The following is a 20878-nucleotide window of genomic DNA, read 5'->3' as shown; positions in this document are numbered from 1 at the left end:
ACCATGCCATCGTGGCCGCATTTGAGAAGCAGGGACCCCACGCTCGCTACCAGATGGTTGCGCTACCAGAACTTGGGCATTGTCGCAGAGGTGCCTACACCCTGGCAGTGGCTCCGCATGGGGATTCCGTGTGAAGTCCTGGTTTGTTGGTCTCAGGGAGCTGAGACCAAGAGGGGGACTTGTGGATATGGGACTCCACACCTCACTCTTACATACTCACAATTGTCACTATTTACTCAATCACATTCATTTACTTAATCATATTATATCATATTAATTTTACTCATATAGCCAAATATACTAATCATCACGAGTGTTTAGATACAAATATAGCGTGTACTGAAACCATGCAGCTTGGCACCACGGAGAACTGAGACCTGTACAGTATTGAGGCCTCTGTCACCCTGAACATCTGAGAGAGTGGAAAAGTACTGAGAACCAAAGAACGCCATGACTGCATGTCTGATAGCGAAAAACCATAACAACAAGAAGGACCTGAAGGTCGTAGTCACAACGACATATCAAAAGTAAGACGTAATGTAGCCAAAAACAGGAACCAGGGCCTTGGGAGAATTCCATGCATCAGCAGACATAGGTTCAGTATCCCAGGAATTAAGAGGGGCAGGTGGCAGACCACACGTAGCTGATGTGCATTGGTGAATGATGAGAGAACGTTATCCTTGAGGGTAGACAGGAATGTGTGTGCGCTAACTTTCACGTTTCAGGACAACTTCTCAGGCCTTGAGGAGTATGATGGGAGTCAGAACGAGGAGGACGTGGACGCGCCTCGGGCCAATGAGGGGGAGGCAACGCCCTCAAATTATGCACAATTCAAATTCATCCTATGTGTTAATAAATACTGGGTCAGGGAAAAAGTAGTCAGTTCAGACTTCGCGAACTGAACAGCACTGTTGTTGATCAGGGACACGATAGTCAGACCCAGAGCTCTGTACACTTTGCAATTTCTACTGGTGTTTAGAATAAAGCTGATTTTTGAAACTTCAATACCTCCTCCTATTTTCTTCATCAAACGAACACGCGAGGACCAGGCATTCAGAGAGGTCCTCCAACAGGGTCACGGGCTGAAAAGTTTGGGAACCCCTGGTGTAAACCAATGGTACCACACAGAGGTACACAGCTGCACAGAAACTGCATATGCATTTTGTCGACCAATCAGGAAGACAGAATATCAGCCTTTTTCCCTCTGAGAGACCCCCCAAAAACAGACTGTATTTGATATACTGCTGTGAATTATATCCCTGGTTTATTGTCAATTTTAGCTATCAATGGAAAATTAACAATGGAGAGAGCACGGTAAGACAGAACTGTGCAATTCATACAGCAAAGCTTCATAACGCATGACTTCGAGACGCTTTCCAGACTATCATGCTCGGAAATTTTGCAGACTTGTCCTTTCACATATATATCCCTCAAAGCAGGAGACAGAAAGTTTACGCAGGAAGAGGAGGAGGAGGTGGAGTCTTCAATAATGGTGACTGTTTTTTTGGTTAATATCCTTACAAAATGTGTAAATATGCTTCTGCAATACAAATATAGCAATAGAAAACATGCAAAAAAAACTGAAGTGGGCAGTAAAGAATATATATATAGAAATGTCAGCCCTCCTGGACATTGTTGGGAGATTTTAAGGAGTACAGTGCATGTGTGAAAGCATCTGTAAGTCTTACGCGTTAGGTTTTGCATTTAAAGCAAACATCTCCCAAATATCCTTGTAGCTTTAATTATCATCATTGTTTAAACAGAGCCAGCAGTGGGATGAAGAGCGTTTTCCTGGCCTCTGGCTGTGTGCGCGTGCCTCGCGGCCTCGCAGACAGATTTCACTGCGACTCCATCATTGACATAGCCTCCAGCTCCCACACCTAAGGATCAGTACAAGTCTTAATGAAGTGTGGCTTCCTGCTCCAGCTTGTGAGTTAGAGTACACCTGACAGGGGACTCAGCGGGGGATGTGGAGAGGATTGGGGAAGAAAACCAAAGTCTGCTTGGTGTGATAGAGGCAGGGATGCCTCCGTTGACAAGCACTTTTATAATGTATGAAGAAGAAAGGGCTTTCAAAGAGAGGGATGACTGGGGAGAGTTGTGACAGCTGCCTGTCATAAAAATGTGCTAGAACACCTGCTTGGTCTACGTGGCGACAGAAATGTTTATCTGTTAAGACCAGTAGCTGAAGATTTCATTCCTCCGTGGATGAGTCAATCACCTGTGGAGTGAGCAGAAGGGCATATTGGGGCTGACAGACTCAGCAACAATCCAGCTATAACCTCCACAAGCTGACAGAAACGCTAAAGAAGTGCATATCAGTGCAGAGTCCCAGCTGCCCCTGTGAAAAGCAGGATTAAATAGAACTGGAAAGCCTGTTTTCATTCTCAAGTAGTCAAATACAGAAGCTTGATCGGAGCACCATTGCTTCAAAATATGATGCTGACTAACATCATTTCTTGCTGTTTTCTTGCTAAGATTTGAAGTGGAATTAAGGTGGTGAAAAGCATGAAGGTCTGAGATGGTTGGAGGTCACAGGTGTTATATGGGTCAAACAGACACAGGAAGTTCATTAAGGAGACTGGTGTTTTACTCCCAAGACAAAAAACCAAATGTAAATAAGGATTTCTTTACGTTACATAACATCTCATCTCAAAACCCATCGGCAATCATCAGCTGTCAGGGTTTAGGGTTTAGCCAGTGGTTAGGGATGAACGACTTCCAGCCAAGACATCCTTTACCATGGGGTATTCACATCTGCAATGTAAATGCTGTCATTTATGGTCCATTAATTCCTACAGAGTAGTTCAGTCTGTTTCAAGTTGGCCTCACTTCAATGGCAGAAGCCCTTTCATTTTACCAGGATGAGATGAGATGAGATGAAATGAGATGAGATAAGATGAGATGAGATATTGATCCCCTTTGTGGGAATTGCTCTGGTTCTAGCAGCTTAGAACAAGGGACAAGGGAATATGACGATATACTTACAGAGTTAAAATACAAAAATATTGTAACGTGAGACTTTGATGTGTGGTGGTTGGATCATTGACGATGGCTAACTTTCTCAAGACCACTTTACCGAAGCCACACTTGATCGGCATCACAAAAACACTTCCTTGTCACTCAATCACTTGTCACAGAACTGACCAATCCGAGGCTAGGAGGGCAAAGCTCCAGGTAAACGTAATGAGAACCATAGTAGTACATTCAACATGTTATGGTCACAGCTACAAGAAGCTGTAGAAAATATTCTAACCTGGTACATACAAAAATAATGACTTTTGTTAAAGTTTATCTGAATATTTCACTGTATAGATCATTTAAACATATTTTAAAGGGGACATATCACGCTTTTTTCATAATTATATATTGGTCTAAGAGGTCCCCAAAACATGTCTTTAAAGTTTATGCTCAAAAAAACACTTTGAAATCAGATTTTGGCATGCCTGAAAAGTCCTCTTCTTCATTCCTCATCAGAACACTCTGTTTTCCCTCTGACCACGCCCCCTCCGGAAGTGGATGTGCCTCGGCTCTCCAGCACGTTGATCTAATGTTTACATGTTGGCTGAATATACACGGCTGCTCAGAGATCGCGTTACTTCAACCATCTGAATCTGATCCTGACGGAGAGGCGCCTGTAGCAGGGCCTTTCTGAACGATTGGTCATAGATTTAGTGTTTCTTGTTGTTTTATTTATCAGTATGTAGACGTGTGTCTTGGTACACAGCTACGAACATGTAGCTATGTGGCTGTGCTAACTAGCGCTAGCACTTATCCATGATAAATAAAAATCATCCACTAGATCTTCAAATCTGCAGACGTGGGGAGTAAAACCGACCTCTGCCAGAAAGGCAGCAGGACCTTTTATGAAGGATTGGTCACAGATTTAGTGTTTCTTGTTGTTTTATTTGTCAGTATGTCGACGTGTGTCTTGGTACACAGCTACAGCTACAGCTACAGCTACAGCTACAGCTACAGCTACAGCTACAGCTACAGCTACAGCTACAGCTACAAACATATAGCTATGTGGCTATGCTAATTAGCGCTAGCACTTATCCATGACAAATAAAAATCATCCACTATATCTTCAAATCTGCAGACGTGGGGAGTAAAACCGACCTTTGTGTTTAGTAAGACAGCCTACAACTAGCACGCCTCCCTCCGAAGCTCATTGTTATCACACATTTGTGCAGGTAATGAAAAACGGAGGAGGGATTCAGTAATATTTTATACAGTCTATGGGCTGAACAAGCTCCGAGCTCTGACTCCGTGACAGACCGGATATTGTTGTTACGTAACAAAAACACGGAAGTCTGAAACGTCTCGTTTCACACACATTTACAGAAAGGTGTAGAAATCAAAACGGGCAGAATGGATTTTTATCATTCTCGGGGGGTTTGTAGACATGCCAGGGACACATATTTCAGGTAAAGAACCATTAAAAAGTCAATTTTGCATGATATGTCACCTTTAACCTTAACTTAAATACATGAATTAACCCAAATTATTAATTGACATACGCTTTTTTTTTACATATGAATAGCTCACTCCTATTACCTAACCAATCAGTTATGGTGTCTAAAACTTATCAAATAGTCAGCATATTGCACTGTAACACATCGTATTATGCTTGTTGCACTTTTTTCACTTTTACTGAGAGATGGCACATGTGACTTAAGTGCGTGTGTCAAACTGCCCCTAAAGAAGTACCAAGATCTTCATGTTCTTAAATTTAGGGCCATGCACAGAGCTGTAGGTTTTCAACAGCTGGGTAGAGGAATGCTTTTCTGATCATATGGTAGAATCTTCTGACAGGCACATCTTGTAATCACTTATAGCAGCAAAACCTCTTCAGTCAAGTGCTGTTTTCTCAGACACCCATATTTGCTTACGTAATTTCAACCACAACATTGTTCCTGAAAGTGAGTCATTCTCTCATATTACCTGAAAATGTCAAGTGATTTGGCATGTGAGGACACAGCTCTGCTGTTTGCTCACATTACAGGCTCAAAAGATTTGATTATAACAAGCTTGTTTCTCTCCATTTGTAGCCCTGGTGTCCGCCAGAAATGGATCCGTAAATACGATGGTGTGTCCCTAAAGTCCTCTTTGCTGTGTTTGGCATATAATATGACGATGACATTCATTGGATTTAAACTGGTCATTTTCTTGTCCAACATCACAGAGTGGTTTTCGGTGATGTATGATATTCTGTGACTTCGATAGAGCTGACCATCCCCTTTCTGTGGCCAAAAAAGGAGACAGAAGGTCAACAAGCTTCACTATAACCAGGGATTCCACTACTGGCACCGAGCTGGACATTCTGTGTAGTTTAGTTTGACAGAAAAATGAACCAGAGAGAAATGTGGGTGTACTTTAATTTGCTTTCCACTGAAGGGTTGGCTGCATACAGGACTGTGGGGCAAATGATCAAAAAGACTGGGCAGCAAAGAAACCTCATAATTAAAGCACCAGCATGGGGTGAAAAGGACCCTGACTGCACTGCAAAGCAAATAGCGTCTTGGCCCTCTGGTGTTGTTTGCACATATTTAAATCAGCTCGCAAAATTGGCCTATTTCTATTCAAATGAGCCTCATCGTAAATAACATCAATTTCACAAATAATGCACCAACAACCACAACCAGTTTGAGTGAAAATATTTGGGATTTAGGGTCAGTTGTAACAGCAGCAGTATTCTGAATTAGCTCTCCAGGCGTGAAAATCAACTCTGTGTGAACACTCCCTGGTATTGTAAAATTTCAAATGTGTTGTAGTATAAAAATAAAAAATAAAAAATCCAGATTTTTAAGGATGTCAGTCTTTTATGGTCAACAAAACAGCAAACCGTGAACAATGCAAGCTCACAAAGGCTTAATAACAGGATAATTCTGACTGTTACAATGTATATCCTGTAAGCTAAAACAGATTTATCAGTCATATTTAAAAGGAATCGGATGTGATCATGTGTGCAATCCTTTAAAATTACAATAACATGCAGCCTATTGGGTCAGCTTTAGAGAAACATGTTAAGATGCTCTTTTCATGTTCGCCCTCTTCGTGACACCATATTTCTTGGCGGTCCGACAGTTGTTTAATGTCTCTGCTGCATTTAAAACAGTTTATTTTTAAAAGGCATCATAATGCTGCCACAGTTTAACTTGTCCAGCAATTGAGCAATTGTTTTACTGTGTCTCTTTATCTTTAAATACCCCTGGCATCGTAGTGGTGAGTGATGGCTGGCCTCAGTTATGAGGCGTACAGTCATGGCCAAAAGTTTTGAGAATGACACAAATATTGCATTTTCACAAAGTCTGCTGCTTCAGGGTTTTTAGGTGTTTTTGTCAGATGTTTCTATGGCATAATGAAATACAATTAGAAGCATTTCATAAGTATCAAAAGCTTTTATTGAGAATTACACAGAATTCATGCAATAAGTAAATATTTGCAGTGTTGACCCTTCTTTTTCAAGACCTCTGCAATTCTCCCTGGCATGCTGTCAATCAACTTCTGGACCAAATCCTGACTGATGGCAGTCCATTCTTGCATAATCAATGCTTGGAGTTTGTCAGAATTTGTGGGGTTTTGATTGTCCACCCGCCTCTTGAGGATTGACCACAAGTTCTCAATGGGATTAAGATCTGGGGAGTTTCCTGGCCAAGGGCCCAAAATTGTAATGTTTTGTTCCCCGAGCCATTTTGTTATGACTTTTGCTTTATGGCAAGGTGCTCCATCATGCTGGAAAAGGCATTCTTCATCACCAAACTGCCCTTGGATGGTTGGGAGAAGTTGCTCTCGGAGGACGTTCTGGTACCATTCTTTATTCATGGCTGTGTTTTTAGGCAAGGTTGTGAGAGAGCCCACTCCCTTGACCGAAAAGCAACCCCACACATGAATGGTCTCAGGATGCTTCACTGCTGGCAAGAGACAGGACTGATGGTAGCGCTCACCTCGTCTTCTCCGAACAAGCCTTCCTCCAGATGCCCCAAACATTCGGAAAGGGGATTCATCAGAGAAAATGACTTTAACCCAGTCCTCAGCAGTCCAGTCCCTGTACCTTCTGCAGAATATCAATCTGTCCCTGATGTTTTTACTGGAGAGAAGTGGCTTCTTTGCTGCCCTCCTTGACACCAGGCCTTCCTCCAAAAGTCTTCGCCTCACTGTGCGTGCAGATGCATTCACACCTGCCTGCTGCCATTCCTGAGCAAGCTCTGCACTGGTGGTGGCCCGATCCCGCAGCTGTAACACCTTCAGGAGACGGTCCTGGCGCTTGCTGGACTTTCTTGGGCGCCCTGGAGCCTGTTTGGCAACAATTGAACCTCTCTCCTTGAAGCTCTTGATAATTGGATAGACGGTTGACTGAGGTGCAATCTTACTCGCTGCTATAAACTTCCCTGTTAGGCCCTTTTTGTGCAATGCAATGATGGCTGCACGTGTTTCCTTGCAGGTAACCATGGCTAACAGATGAGGAACAATGGTGTCATGCACCATCTTCCTTTTAAAGTGTCCAGTCACTCAATCATGACAGATTGATCACCAGCCTTGTCCTCATCAACACCCACACCTGTGTTAATGTGTGTGACACCTGTGTGTCATTGAAATGATGTTAGCTGGTCCTTTTGTGGCAGGGCTGAAATGCAGTGGAAATGTGTTTTTGGTGATAAAGTTCATTTTCAAGGTAAAGAGGGACTTTGCAATTAATTGCAGTTGAGCTGATCACTCCTCATAACATTCTGGAGTATATGCGAATTGCCATTATAAAAACTGAAACAGCAGACTTTGTGAAAATGAATAATAGTGTCATTCTCAAAACTTTTGGCCATGACTGTACACTCGCTTTACAGTTACATGGCTCCATCCAAAATATTGCCCCATTAATCACTAAACCCTAAATATACGACGATCCCACTTTTTTCAGATGTATCTTGAGGAGAAAAATGTCTTATATTACGGTCAATGCAGTTAAAAGATCATTTTGGCTCAATGTCCAACAAGTCTGTGGGGCAAAATAAACTCAAGATTTATTTGGATATGTATTTAGAGAATCAATCAGTCTTTCTTTCTTTCTTTTTTTTTCTTTTCTTTTTTAAAGTTGTATTTTTGGGCTTTTTTTCGCCTTTATTTGATAGGACAGCTGAAGAGAGACAGGGAATGTGGGGAGAGAGCGGAGGAAGACATGCAGGAAATGTTTGTGGCCGGGAATCAAACCGGCGAACCCTGCAATGAGGACTATAGCCTCTGTATGTGGGCCGCTTAGACCGCTAGGCCACCAGCGCCCCCAGTCTTACTCTTTTAAGTTACAGTGGCAAAGTAAAACTTCCTTTTCACAGGCAGAAACTTTGAGCGGAGCCAGACTCGGAATAAGCTTGCATGATTTTTGAATCAAAGAGAAACCTTGGTAGCTGGTCACTGAGTTTCTGGCCTAATGAATTGACGAACTATGCCTCACCAGGGTCACTTCTTTCTCTATTGGTGTATGTTGAAGGTCAAATGTTTTGCACGTAAGCAACACACGGCGGTGTAAAAAAAACCTTGATGTTGCAAAGTGCACTATAACAGATTCTTTATGAACAGAATACCCAAGCAAGCAGCGGTGATTGGACCTAATAACATATATTTGCATTTTCCCAAACAGAGGGGGAGTAATTCGTCAGGAGGCATGTACACAAACACTGTTTCATACACAGCACAATTACACTGCCTTAGTAAAGAGGTTGTATAACAACAGAAGCAAAGCGGTGAACCCAAATGACTTTGGAAATTAGCTTCCCACAAAATGACGCATGACAGCTTGAGTGCTGTAAAATAAGGTGAACCCTTTGAGAATCCCATTGCGCTGCTCGGCTGGGAAACAGAGCACATAAATGATGCTTTTGTGTGCTCAGTCATGTATGTGCACAAAAAAGACAGAATTATACGAGATGTTTTAGAGAATCCAAATGGTCAAGCAACATATTTTCTGATTTTAGAGTGGAGCGATTTCACAACCAGAGCATTCACACTTTCAAAATAAATCCTCCTCCTCTGTATCTCTTGGTGACATGATGCCTGGCCCAATGCCTCCAAATTGATAACCTTAAAAACCTTGAGCCACCGAATTCAGATTCTCTACAACGAAAATGTTTCTCTCCTGTCTGCCCGGTTCTTGCTTCGGCTGCAGAGTTGAAACTGTGGAGGTGTGTGGCTTATTTAGTATTCTGAAAACAAGTTGAAAATTTGAATGAATCACTCTACATTATGTAAATTTGAAAGAAAATACACATTCAGAGAACTACTGCCTTCACTTCCAGATTGAGAAGCTAGATGCGGTGTGTGTGCGGACTAAGATGGTGCCAATCAGACTTGTTAATATTTTGATTTAATCTTGAAGACCTGGCCACTCACGCACATAAACACACTTACGCTTGCATACACATGCATGTTCATGTAGGACCAAGCTGCGATGACTCTCCTGTGCTGATGTGTCCCAGTTATCACAGCTCCTGGTGGAATAGAAATTTCACTCCCACCATCACCACCACCAGTGCCGCCACCCGTCCTCTTCAGATTGACCCAGAATTAGTCGGTCATTCTGCTAGAAAAAGAACAGCCATCACCTAAAAAAACCTGTTCTCTATCGCGAAAGATACAGACACCATTTTCAAGATCAAATTTGAAATGTCTGCACAGTTGCCATCATCATTGAGAAAAACACAACTTTGGAAAAGTAGGTTGGTTTAAGGTAGAAAAGGTTGAAGGAGGAAGAAAAACACTAAAGAAATGAGGACAAAGCAAAGATGGTGAAAGAAGATGGACCGGTATGATGACAGTTGGAAAGGATGGCGAGGGAGGAAAGGGTAGAGGCGAACCTGCATATCAAAGCGAGGAGGTGGCAGGAGAGTTTAATGGAAAGAGGCGAAACTAAAATGACAGGCGATACCTTGTTCTAATCACTCTACCCCCTGGAACTAAATCTGCCCATTAGCCAAACTGCAAGGTCGATTATACACACCTTCATCTCCTCCTCCACTGTGGATGTCCACCAAAGTTATGATACAAGCCAGATTTTACTTTCAGAAATATAAAATGTCTGCACTCATTTTGTATTTTGACTTAAAGTTCAAAGAAAAATGTGTCATGAAGATAGGACTTGGCAGCTAAAGTTTTTAAATTCTCTGCTCTGTGAAACTGAGGCTGAGACAAAAACAATGTGAGGTGGCTGCATCCTGATGAAGCGAAGCTCTGTTTCAGCATTAAGATAAAGAACTGAGGAAAGAAGAGATTTGTTTTTCTGACAATCCAGTTTTGGAGAAGTTTTGAGCTGCTCCTGCCATTTGGATTAAATTTAGTCAATTAAATTACTTGTTTGCTTGCTTGTTTGTTGGTCGTGCCATGCAGCCCCTCAAATTGCAGTGAAACAATGGAACAATACAACACCGCTGTTTTGCACCTTTTGAGAACAATGCACCAAACAATTCTGCAAAAAAGCCCAAATAATGTGGTTCCACGTTATTTCCAGCAGTTATGATGGCAAGTAAAGCTTTCTTCTTCCCCTTAAGAGTAAATAATTCAAATCTCTTTGGTACATTTTTTTCTCATGATGTCAAGCAAACATAAATGAATCTATGAAGCAAAAATCATCTGCAATTAAACAACAAATATAGAGCACACATAGACTTACCTTTCATAAGTAGACACTGGGAGGTGAAGTGAGTTGATCTAAACTGGTGTCAAAGGCCTGGCTACTCCAGGTTCCTGGTGGGAGGCTGGTGCAGGTGTAAACTGGTTGACACAATCCTTGGCAGTCAACTGTGCCCAAAGAACGTGACAGCCCGGCCTTCAGTTTGTTACGCCTACAATTTGTCTGGAAATAATTCTTGGGAAGTGTGTCCTAGTTTTGCCAATGCACTGCCAAAGCATGCCTTGTTCTTCTTCATGGACACACTGCCTGTGTTGCTATTTAAAAATTGATAAAAATTCTGGGGTGCCAGTTTGGCTCATTTAGTAGCCCACGTGCCCAATGTACAGAGGCTACGGTCTTGTTAGCAATGGTCATGGGATCGATTCTTTATTCCTGCATTGTTTGGTGAGGCTATATATTTTAAATCTCAGATTTGTCATTAGTAGGTGCATTTTTTTTAACAATAACATCCTTGGTTCAAGCTAGTTCATTATGCGCTCTCCTGCTTGGCACCAAACAGCCAATAGACACATTTTAACTTTTAAAGACACAGAGACAATTTTACATGCTTTTATCTCACCACGCCTGGACTACTGTAACAGTCTTTTTAGCTGCTTGCACAACAAATCCCTTGATCATCTCCAACCTGTACAGAACTCAGCTGCCAGGGTTTTAACCAGAACCAGAAAATGTGACCACATCTCTCCAGTTTTAGCTTCCTTGCACTGGCTCCCTGTATGTTTTAGAATTGATTTTAAAATGTTACTGATTACTTTTAAAGCTCTACAAGGACTTGCTCCGAGCTATATAGCAGACCTTTTAATACCCTACGAGCCAACGCTTGCACTGAGATCCTCGGGCAGAGGTTTACTGTGCATTCCAAATTCTAAAATGAAAACGAAAGGGGACAGGTCATTCACAGTGAGGAGTCCGACACTCTGGAACCATCTGCCCGAGGTGATCCGGTCTGCTGAGTCAGTGAGCTCTTTTAAATCCCTTCTTAAAACATACTTTTAACACAGAGCCTTCCCAGATTTTATCTGAATTTTATTTGACTTTATTTTATTTAAGCAGTCTTAAGAAATATATTTTAAAATAATTGTATTATTTTATAGTTATTTTAGGGGAATTTATGTCTTTTAAAAAAATGTTTTATTTCTTTATCTTGATTTCTGTGTTTTTATGTTCTGCCTGTTTTATTTTGCTGCCCATGTAAAGCACTTTGTAACTCGTTTTTTGAAAAGTGCTCTGGAAATAAAATCATTATTATTATTACTTAGTGTTAGCATGTAGAAGCTAAGGGGTCGGGTATTTCCTCTAGAAGATGTTGAAGACAGCATCAGAGACAAAAAACTGCTAAAAAAAACAAACATTGGCCTTATGTTTAGAAATATGCTGTAAAAATGTGAGGTAACATTGTTCTGTAAATGTCAGATGTGTAATTTAACAACAATTAGCTGACTATGCCAACTTGGAGGCAATGCTATGTCGGTGCTGTGAACACAACTTGTTTTTCTTCCATCAAATATTCTAAAATCAGGAAAAACTAGATAGAAATAGTAGAAATGTGACACCTACTGTAGGCTACATCTGACTCAACTTTTCTGTAAACAACTTAAAAGCCAAGCTCAATCTGACAGCTTGGCAGGCGAGCAACAGTAACTTTCTGTTGCCTGGTCTTGTTTCATACTCCTCATTTCATCATTACAGAGCAGATAACTGGAGGCCTTTTTAAAGCTTCCTTCCTCAAAGGTCTCTCTACTCTGTCTTTGTGTGGTGGGCAGATAATTGGCTTCATAGCGGCTGGAGAAACACACATTAGCTTTGATTAGCTTAGCCCCAGAGGTGGGCACACCTAATGAGAGGAGACTAATGAAAATAATATATTTACAGATCCAGGATGCACTGCGATCCTGTCTCCTATTCCCCTTCTCCCTCTCTCCAGCCTGTCAACCCCCTCACACACACAAGCACATGCTAGCATACTACTACACACACTCACACATAAGTATGCATGCTCTCCTCTTGATTTGCCTTTACATGGGTAAATAGATAGGGCTAGCCAAAACCTGCAGCAGCCTGTTGCTAGGTTACCTGTTTAGTGATTATTTCTCATCCTGGGTTACAAACAGCTCCTCTGTTGCCTGGTACACACATACACACACATTGAACATGAACACACACATACACGCAGACACCGGCACCCAAACAGAGAGAGAGAACATGTCTGTTTTATGGGTTTAATCACAGCGAGAAGGGTTGTTCGGAGGAGGAAAGAGGGGACTCTCACTTGGCCTCAACCCCCTCCCCACTAACACCTCCGTCCCCCTCTGTCTCCACCCAGACTGCCTTTATAGAAACAACAAACAGACTGATGGATGTGTGTGCAATGACTGCATCCAGAATTGTTTGGGTTTGTTTTGAAGATTGTGGTCAAAGGAGCAAAATGCAGAAATGTTTCATTGTTGTGTAGAAATGGGTGTGAAGTGGCAAACACAGAGAGCAGAGGAGGATTTGAGTCTGTATTCTAGGATGACAGCAAGTCACAGAACACTGCTTTTTTGAAGGATGAGCTGAATGTACATCTGATCAAACAGTGGAAGATGAACTGCAACAGTTGTGTGCACTGACTCTATAAATCTAGAAGAGAGATATACACAAACTCTGTCCTTCAGTTTCAGGAATGTATTTCAACCAAAGAGCAGATGTGGGAGGTATGAAAGTGCAAACATTGTAGTACTGTATGTAAGTAGAGTCTGTACTCACAACTACTATCTAGTCCTCACATTTTAAAAGAGGCTCAGATTATTCCTCAGTGCCTCCATCAGTGCATAATTAACAAAAACAGGCGAGACAGCTCATGTTGTAAAAGTTTGAAAAGCAAAACATTATTTGTGTTTGGCGTCTAGGCTCCAACCTTATCACTCTTTGAGTTTTATTTTTACATGCAAAAATTTGAGGAGTGATGAGACAATGGCCTGCAGATGGATACAGTGGATGTGGTGGGGCTGAAAGTCTAAGCGCAGCACATGGTGCAGGATCAAGGTGGCGATGGCCGAGCACCGGGACACAGATGAAATCATGTAGCTTTAATAGCCTGCCAAATTAAGAGGATTTGTCATGTTATTGTGAGAATGACGCATGTCAAGTGAGAAATCAGTGCAGCTCCAGTAGCCTGCCTGAACTAACTTGCAGGCGTCCCTTTGTATGTAGTAAAATGAAAAATAAATGAAACACATATCAGGACCAAACAGATAAGAGAGGTAACCTTAACAGTGGGAAGAGGCGTCTTGTTAAAGTGATGTTCATGGGTGACAGGGAGATTTTCCAGCTTTATTTGTATGTTTGAAGTCAGATTGATAAAATGGGCTTCCAGATATGACAGGAGGTTCAATTATCTTAGCACAAAAACAGCTGTTATGAGTCTCCTACAGAAGTGTGCTTTTCTCTTTTATAAATATGTTTCACAGCCTGTGCTTTTCAACGTCACCATCAGTAAAGATTTTGATTTAATACTAGTACTTTTACCAGGGACACATTTTTTTTACAGAAATATCTTCACTTCTACTAAAGTAAACAGTATGTGTACTGTACTCAGACACAGGCTGAACCCTTTGACCTCAGTTTAAACAGCCAGGTCACTCCGTATGTGGCTTTGACATCACTATTGACAGAACAGTTCAAGGCTTGTGCTGACAGATGTGGTCAAAGGTATCTATTGACATCTTGAAATTCTGGAAGAAATCTATGTCTGTGAAGCCAGTCATGACGCCCGGATACCACTGCTTCTGGCTCCAACACATCCATTCATACTGACATAGCAGCCATTGCTTAATACAAAGTCATCATTACAATGTGATCCTCTTCCTCCTGCATCACAATCATCACCATAATTCCTCCTTACATCAGCTGCTGTCAGGTTTACTCCTGTAAACATCGTGCTGCTAACATCATTGTTGCTGCTCATGTAAGTTAGTTCAGAGCTGCGAAAGTAAATGTACAATATATTGTACATATGTACAATATATTGTACATTTACTGTATTCAAAAAGCTCAGAGAGCAAGAACTCCATTCTTGAATACGTGTACTTAGAAATATGTCATTATTTCAAAGCTCTCTGGTTGTATATTTTTTGCTTTTTAATGAGATGCATTGAAAGATTTAAAGTTTCATTGATCTGTAATTCAGTCTCACAGGGCTACAGATACCACCTGAGTCACCTGCTCTCTCTCCCCCTCATGTTGCAAATTCCTGTTTCCACTCTCTCTCTCTCTCTCTCTCTCTCTCTCTCTCTCTCTCACTCTCTCTCTCTCTCTCTCTCTCTCTCTCTCTCTCTCTCTCTCTCTCTCTCTCTCTCTCTCTCTCTCTCTCTCTCTCTCTCTCTCTCTCTCTTCCTGTTGTCCTTTGCAGCAAAAAACTGCTCCTACTTCAAACACTTCACCTCGGGGGAAGAAGCTGAAGTTTTTGAAGTCAAGACCCAGAAAGGTGGGTGTAAAATACACAAACACTACCACCAGGTTTCAACTAATTTGCAACAGGATTTTAAAAAAAATTATAATGCACGCTAGTTACTTTTTTTCAACACAACAAGCAAACGTTTGAACACAAACTCAGAATCATGCACACTGCCCCTCAGATCAGAGGAGAAGAAATCTGCTCCAGCATCCCCTGGTTTTTATCTTCTCATCTTCCCACAGTAGGTTTGATGTTTTCAAAGTAAACACATTTTCAGGGAGCTGCTCCTTTGTTCTTGTATATGCCCACCGACCTTTTCAGCTCAACGCACATAAAGAAGTATGAGCGGGCATGCAGACACTTATTGAGGCAAGAAATTAAAGATTTCAAATGCTTAAATCCATGATAACAGAAACACAGTTATGTCTAAAGAAATAAGGTGACATTTTTTGATATGAGATAAGGATATTGAATTCATAGTAAGAAAAACATGATTTTGTAAAAGAGAAATATTCCTGAACATTAATTAACAGTATGGATGCTGTTATGCATGGGTATGGAATTCCCCAGGGTTCAATATAAGGCCCCACTTAGTTTTTCCAGCACAATAATGGTTGGTTCTGAGGATAATTTTTTGCAGTTGTTGAAAGTGGTTAAATTGTTAAAGTTGGAGCCTCTGTAAGCCACTTTCTGGTTGTGTTGATTTGGCAGCCCCAGTGGAAAAAGTCATATGACATATCTAATGATAAAGATGCATTGATTGGCGGATGTGTGATCTGTTGACAGACATGGGCCCATTGGCCAATAATGTACCATGTTTATTCCCAGTAGTTGAGGTGCATCTTTCATGTTGCATACGTTTAAGTTTAAGTCACTTTTGTACAAGCTCAGATTTGTTTTCATGGTCAGACCATAGACTGTATAATAAGTGGACGTAGTATCAGTGATGTCACCCATCTGTTCCTGAAGCGCTATTTTGAAGCAAATCATCAGCAGGTGCCATATTGGAACACAACCTAACTCCGTCCGAGCTAGTGTGAGGGAAAGAGGCTGGCCTTAAGCCTTTTCACTAACAGCTACAGCCCACCTGTCAGTCAAGTCAGCCATGTCCTTAAATTGGCAAAACACTTAGGTTTAACTTATTTAAGATTAACAAATTATAAACCCTCCCCCCATATAATGTGTGCAAACAGAGAAATTAGATACTTAGGCCTAAACTGTTTTTGAACTAGGCAGTCAACATGTGTATTATTATTGCTGCTTTTTTGATTTGGTGTGTGCGTGGTTTCCGGTGTTTCTGCAGCCAGCCTCAAGCAGACGCTCGATGAACTGCAGTTTTTGGCTCTTCCACATGGGCTTCATATTTTAAGACTGGAGGTGGCCCCTTGGGTCAAATGTAAAAGGCAATGTCGGCAGAGTAAAAGTATTACACCATCTCTGAAAAAGATCAGCAACATACAGTTTTTAAAATGTGTTACAGTAACATTTGAAGAGGAGGGACTGCTAACAACCTTTAAAATACATACAATCTCACAGGTTATATAAAAAACAGACACAAAGAGGTACAATGATGCCACTCTCTCTCACAGTCAACCTGCTTGTTTTGAATGAACAGACTACCAAGAGCAGAAATGACACTGCATTTACTAGATAGAGAATACCGACTGTATTCTGCATGCACTCAGCTCTGTGTTAACCAACACAACAATCAAATCATTGAATGCTTAACAGCTTCTACACAGGCATCCATGCACAGACTCACAATCTATAAACAGACACAGAGTGAGTGTAGGTTAATTTACACCTTTTACTTTCTCCAGTCAGGGTGCTAAAATGAAAACAAAAAATGCTTGGAGGATAATTTCTATCTCGATTTGAGTATTAGACAGAAAGAGTAAGCTACATTATCTTTAACAGTCAGAAGAGAGGAAGGGAGGGAGGCAGGAGAGGGAGAGATGTAATCATCTTGTTATGAGCCTGCAGCATCTTATCTGTTATGCATATGGCATCATTGGCAATCTGGATAAATTATGGTTGTTTTGTAAGTGAGGCTCATTTAGGGGCTAAACATCTTTGTCAGTGCAATATCGAGACAATTAGTATGTGTACAAAACTGCAACCATCCCTTCTGCTCATATACACTCTCTCAATTTCTGCATTACGGGTACTCTATTTAACTATCAGGACACAGACTACATTACTACAAGTCACTATGTTATACTTTTAGCGAACCTTTATATAGCCAAAGTATATAATTGCACAGTGTTGGGCAGCAACGGTGTTACAAACAGCAGAATTAGTAGTTTAACTATTCTTTAGTAGCTTGGTGGTAGCGTCCCTGTTTTCTGAATCACATAGCTTTTTTGGTAGCTTAGCTGTTTTAAGATAAGATAAGATAACATAAGATAACATAAGATAAGATATTACTTTATTGATTCTCCAAGGGGGAAATTCAGTTGTTGCAGCAACCCAGACATAAGTACAATCAAGAAAAAGTTCCAATTAGTAAAATAAAATAAGTAAAAATTAAAAATAGATAAATAAAGATAGAATACAATTTAGATAATTACAATGTTACAGATGGAATTTAGATAAATACAAATGTCACAAATGGATTAAATAGTAGTAATTACAGGCAGTATTAAAAATGGTTAAGTAGTAACAGGTTTATCGATCAGGTAGTCCAGTCGCGTCCACACAAGCTACAATTTTCAACAACAAAGTTAAGTGCAGCAGAGTGCACTGTTGCAGACTCAGATCAAACTGCTGAGGATGAGTACATGACACCAGCTGAAATTGTTTTCTTGATTTTACAGTGAGAAGTTTAGAGAAGCTAATGTAATGAGTGATGAGATCTCTTTTCCTCATTCTAGTCATGCTGCAGTGTTTTTGACCTGCTAAAGAGTCTTTAGAGACTAATTAGGGTAGCTTATAACGAAGTAAAAGAAACAGATTTTGTATTCGTCCTCCCTTATGTTCTCATATATCCCTCCAGTCATACTGTGTATCAATTATGTGCTACCATTTCTCCAAAAAATAGCAATATTACAGTAAAATTGTAGCCCAACTCATCCTGGTCCTGTCATAATGCTGCACATCACTTGTTTTAAAATGCTGTAAATTTACAATTTTATGTGCAACAAAATAACTCATAGTGCCCATCCACAAGAACACAGTGTACAAAGTGTGGATTCGTTTTCTTTGTACTGTTTATCATGACAATTTTAATCTCCCCTCTCTCCCCAGAGTACAATATCTCAGCAGCAGCCATCGCCATCTTCTCCCTGTTCTTCATGATCCTGGGCACGCTCTGTGTCATCTTCTCCTTTGGGAAGGGCCGGGACTACCTGCTCCGGCCTGCTGGGATGTTCTTTGCCTTTGCAGGTCAGAAATGTGGGATGGTGTGAACCACAGGTCAGGCTTTGGTTAGTTCTCAGCATCATCATGGCACTTCAGCTAATTCAAAGTGAACAAGGCAAAATTTTCCCTGACAACTTCTTAGGAGTTTTTAATTGCTGATTGATTTGATGTAGCTCTAAGGAGGCTTCATGTCAATGTTCCCACCAGTGTTACATTGATAATCAATCTAGGTAAGTCTTACTCAACATTCTTACATTTTGCAATCTAATAACTGCAGGACTCTGACATTTTCCAAATGTATAAAAATGCATGAGACACTTTGAACAGAACACAAGTTGAAGTGCAAAATAAGGTTTAGTGTTTACTGTCAAAAAAAGGGTCAAACACTTGACAGCTGTCAGAGATTGAATACAGAGCCAGTGTGGGAAAAGGCAAACATCCAAATATACAAGAGTCAGAGGCCCAATCTCAATGTCCACCCTCAAGCACTCACTGACTTTGAGGCGCATTCCCGCTCAGTCTGGGAGGGTTTAGGGCTGTCCCACTGTCAACTCTTCAAGTGTGTGAGTGTGGGATCTCTCTCAGACTTTTTGAGCCCTTTATGCCCCCTTTCCATAAGTGGGCATTTTTGCAGACTTTAGACTGATTTATACTTCTGCATTGAATCGACGGCGGAGCCTATGCCAGGGGTCCACGTAGCTCCCGTACCTACGCAGAGGCCTATGCACGTAGCTGATGTGTGCCTCCTCCAAAATGTAACTACCCGTAGAATCGATGCGGCAAGCCCTGTGATTGGTCTGCTCGGTGGCATTGTGTTTCCTGCATTTACATGTCTGTATGATAAACATCACCATGTATCAGCTGTAGATTAACCTAACATGCTCTGAATCGCTGTGGAACAGTAAACAGTAGGGATGCAACGATATCAAAATCTCACGGTACGGTATCGTCACGGTATTAAGGCCACGGTATTATTGCGGTATTGTCAAAAAAATAAGATGACTTTGGAAAAAATGTCATAGTGTGGAAAATTAAGTGCCAGGAATGATAAGGATAAACACACTTACTGTAATTGAACACAAACATAAAGCTCAAATGTTCTAATCACATTTATTACTACCAACTAGGGCTGTCAAAGTTGCTCCAAAATGACATTCGAATATTCGCTCTAAAAAAAACCATAGGTTCGAACCATTCGAATATCTTTATTTGCGCATTATGTCAATAACAGGTGGACAAACTAATACAAGGAGACATAACTACTTGTATATGTATTTTTATTTAAGATATAACATGCCTAAAACATACCTACACATTACAAAACAAGTAAATGACCTAATGGTCTATACCGTAACACCTTTAAGACCGTAGACCTCTTGCTCACTCGCCCCCCTCCCCTCTCTGTGCGCAATGCGCTCAGTGAGTGCTGAACAGTCTATGGTGCTGAACAAGACTTGTGCGAGCAATTAAAGGTCCCGACTCTTGTCCCTAATATAGGCAGGCTTCATTCAGTGATTGAAGCAAATATTATTACCATTAATTGAAGTTAAAGTTAAAAACGAAAAGTAGTCCACTTACATTCTTGGCGCTTGTATAAAAAAAGAGGAAAAACTGCATTTTATCCCAGTGTCACTGATTGTCGGGCTCTTTTAGTCCACTGTCAATGTAGGGTCTTAGGCCTGACAGGTTATTTGTCAAAAACACAAGACAGTCCGAATGTGAAGAGGGCCGATCTCTTTTTATTCACTATGTTCCGAGCGGAGGAAAAGACGCGCTCAGAGCGCACTGAGGATCCGGGGACGGAAGATTTCTCTCTGCCATCTGCATCATGCTGTGCATGTGTGACTCATGTGACCTGTCCCTGACCTGTCATGCAGTGCGCACACTCTCAAAGCAGCCGCCGATGTGTTTTTTTTCCACAGTCGAATATTAATTTTCATAATCGAATCTCCGATTTTTTTTAATATTCGAATTTAGAATATTCGTTGACAGCCCTACTACCAACAGGTCTTTTCAAGTGCAATGAGCAGTGCAGGCACATCCAGTGTTTCAAGTAACAAGCAAATAAAAAAAAAATCTCTTTTAAATCCCTCATTGTCCACCACTGAAAACGGCTGCAGGGGGATGATTCATCAAGTGCCTTCTCATATTACTTGTATTCCCCAACTCGTAGATGATCGCGGTCTGGCAGTGTCTGCAAACAGTTTTTTTTGCATGTCCGTCATGTTTTCTGCTCGATCGTTTTTGTTTCCTGCAAACCAAAATGCGTCCATACTTCAGTTTAAACTTCGCAGGAGGTTCCACTAGTTTAAGTTTTCCGCTCTGCTCCCCCTCTGTACTTTCTGTCATCTCTTCCTGCACTGCGCAGGGGATCATGGGAGATGATGTTTGCTTCTCAGACCAGC

General features: G+C 41.1%; 1 protein-coding gene across 1 annotated transcript in view; it reads left to right on the top strand.

Moving 5' to 3' along the window:
- The window catches only part of LOC117832201 (voltage-dependent calcium channel gamma-1 subunit-like), a 34262-nt gene that overhangs the window by 9752 nt on the left and 3632 nt on the right, over positions 1-20878 (top strand). The window contains exons 2-3 of the mRNA XM_034711224.1: positions 15069-15143; positions 18360-18497. Coding sequence (XP_034567115.1) covers positions 15069-15143; positions 18360-18497 — 213 coding nt within the window. The remainder of the gene's footprint in view (positions 1-15068; positions 15144-18359; positions 18498-20878) is intronic.

Source organism: Notolabrus celidotus, chromosome 20, assembly GCF_009762535.1.
Source record: "Notolabrus celidotus isolate fNotCel1 chromosome 20, fNotCel1.pri, whole genome shotgun sequence".
Classification (NCBI taxonomy): Eukaryota; Metazoa; Chordata; class Actinopteri; order Labriformes; family Labridae; genus Notolabrus; species Notolabrus celidotus.
This window is presented reverse-complemented; position numbering and strand designations above follow the sequence as displayed.